The sequence below is a fragment of the Parus major genome, chromosome 27, assembly GCF_001522545.3.
Source record: "Parus major isolate Abel chromosome 27, Parus_major1.1, whole genome shotgun sequence".
Lineage (NCBI taxonomy): Eukaryota > Metazoa > Chordata > Aves > Passeriformes > Paridae > Parus > Parus major.
The window spans coordinates 597,078-599,584 of record NC_031796.1 but is presented as its reverse complement, the minus strand read 5'-3'; the positions used below and the strand labels follow the sequence as shown (position 1 = coordinate 599,584).

General features: G+C 48.6%; 1 protein-coding gene across 1 annotated transcript; it reads right to left on the bottom strand.

The window, feature by feature from the left end:
• Window positions 1–567: 567 nt before the first annotated feature.
• Window positions 568–1,036, bottom strand: LOC107215255 (homeobox protein Hox-A7; the record flags this gene model as incomplete). Its single annotated transcript, XM_015651290.1, has 2 exons — window positions 568–833; window positions 937–1,036. Coding segments are annotated over 2 exons (354 nt in total), but the record flags the coding sequence as incomplete, so codon positions are not given.
• Window positions 1,037–2,507: the final 1,471 nt, after the last annotated feature.

Genomic DNA, 2,507 nt, shown 5'->3' with positions numbered 1-2,507 from the left:
GGTTCCAGGGAGGAAGGAGGAATAATAATTCTTATTATGTACAGGACTCTACGAGCTAAATGTAATTTGCATTCAGGCTTTTCGGGTCACATTTTCTAAATTAAAGGTGCTAAACACGACCACGTCATTTCAAACCCGCCCACCCCACCAAAAAAATAAAATATTCCCCCCCAAAAAATTAAAAATAGAGTACACAGCGAAGTACAAACGGAGATTTTACAAATTACTGGTGCTAGAGGAAGGCTCACGTAGGGAAATAAAATGTGTCTATCCCGAGTCTAAAGCCACATTTAATAGGTAGATATTCTATTGTACAAAAAAAACAACCGAAAAACAACAAAAAAAGACATTTTAATATAGGTAGTATTTTTTTTTCCCTCAGTGTCATCACACACAACGCATCACTCCTAGGGGTTTAATTATTTATGCGCTTATCATTTATTTTTTATATATAGTCTTTTTTTTTTTTAATTTATTTTTTTCCCCCCATTTTTTTAACGCTTCTTTTTTCTCCTCCCCGCTCATTTTCCTTCTCTCTTTTCCCATTTTTTTTTTTTTTTTCCCTTCTCCTTTCCTTTTTCACTCCTCCTCATCCTCCTCGGCGTCCGCTTTCTCCTGCCCGCTGGAGCCGGGGCAGGAGGTTTTATTTTCCTTTTTCCACTTCATGCGGCGGTTCTGGAACCAGATTTTGATTTGCCTCTCGGTCAGGCAGAGCGCGTGGGCGATCTCGATGCGTCTCCTCCGGGTCAGGTAGCGATTGTAGTGGAATTCCTTCTCCAGCTCCAGGGTTTGGTACCTGGTGTAGGTCTGGCGGCCGCGTTTTCTGTCCGTTCCTGCCCAAAAAAAATCAGATTTGGGTCAGTTCAGAGGGGTTTGGGGAGCTTTAATTTGGGGGTTTTTTTGCCTTTTTGACGCGCGGATCAAGAGCTGCCGCACCAGAGGAAGAACCCTGCGAGACCCGGGATGAAATTTTAATTATTTTTTGAGGATTTTCCTTCTTTTCGAGGTTTTTCGCAGCCCCCAAAGCAGCGGAGCTTTAATTTCCCCTCGTCCCGGTTGAGCCTGGGAGCGAACAACAAAGTTCACAAAGTTTCCTGCCCCGGCCAGACTCCCGAGTTCCTGCCTCGATTTTCATCCAGACACCAGAAATTTGGGATATTTTGGGGGGAAATGAGAGAGGAAACGCAGCCGGGGAGAGGCAGAGACATCTGCAACCTCCACAAATCCCAGTTTGTCCTCTCCTAAAGCTGTCATCATCGGGATGCCCCGGAAGGTGCGGGATGCTTTTAATCCTTCCAGGGAATTTGGGGCGTTTTGGGCATTTCTGGGGCTCTCGGGGGGGTTCTTCCCCCTCCCCTGACTGCTCTTTTTTTGAGGATGAGGATGGGAAGAGGCTCAGCTCTCTCCCCAGGCTGGCCACCACCCTCCAGCGGGGCTTGGAAAGGGCCCAGCTCCTGATTTTCCCCCTCCACCCGACATTTCCTGGATTCCTGATGGGGAATTACTCTACAATCTGCTGTTTGTGATCTCTGGGTGTAAATCCTGCGCGGATCTGGCGTGGAACGTGTTCCTCCCCTGGAGCAGCAGCCCTCGGCCTCTCCTCCACAAATTCCACCTCTCCTTCTCCCCTTTTCCCCCCCAAACTCAACCCCCTTTTCTCTCGGCTTTTTTTTTTTTATCTCTTTAAGAAGAAAAGATCCAGTCATTAAAAGGGAAAAAAAGGGGGGAAAAAAGAAAAAAAAAAAGGCAAAAGAGCCCGGGTTAAGCTGTAAAGTAAAAATGTGCAGGTCGTGGAATGCGGGTTGTAAAATCCGCCGAGGGGAGAGCCATAAACCGCTGAATGGGGATGACAACTCAATCTCTGCTCGCTGCTGAAATTCCACCAGCGGCATCCGAACAGGAAGGGAAAGGGGTCTGGAAGGGCGGGACCCCCGTTTTTACCCCCCCCAAGTGGAGTTTTTCTGCTTTTAGGCTCAGCTGATCCCAGAACATTCAGGTTTTTTGTTGTTTTGGGGTTTTTTGGGGTGGTTTTTTTTTGAGGTTTGGTCTCTTTCCTCTCCAGCGCTGATCCTCGCAGCGTCACGGGCTGAAGGAGGAGAGGGTAGGGGGGCTTCTTAAATCTGAAGTGGGATAAAAGCAGAGATGAAGTGTTTACGACCAGAAATATTTGGTCTTTGATAAATCAACTGTAAAAGCGGATGAATTATGGAGCAGGTAATGGAAAGAACTGACCACCGAGGAAGTGTGAGGGAAACTCCTGCCTTCACAATCCGCTCTTTTCCCTCTTCGCTTCCCAGCGAGGCCGGGCCGCACTCCTGAGGAGCTCTCCCGGATTTTTCCAGCCCTGGAGAGCTGGGATGATGCTCCAGGGTGACAATCTGGTTTGGGAAGGGGGTGCCCGCCCTGTGCCCCCCGATCCTGGGTGGGACAGCATCGCCTTTTCCCCTCTTTTTGAGTGCGAGGAGCCCCACGAGTGGCCTCGGACACTCGATCAACCCCACGAGTGG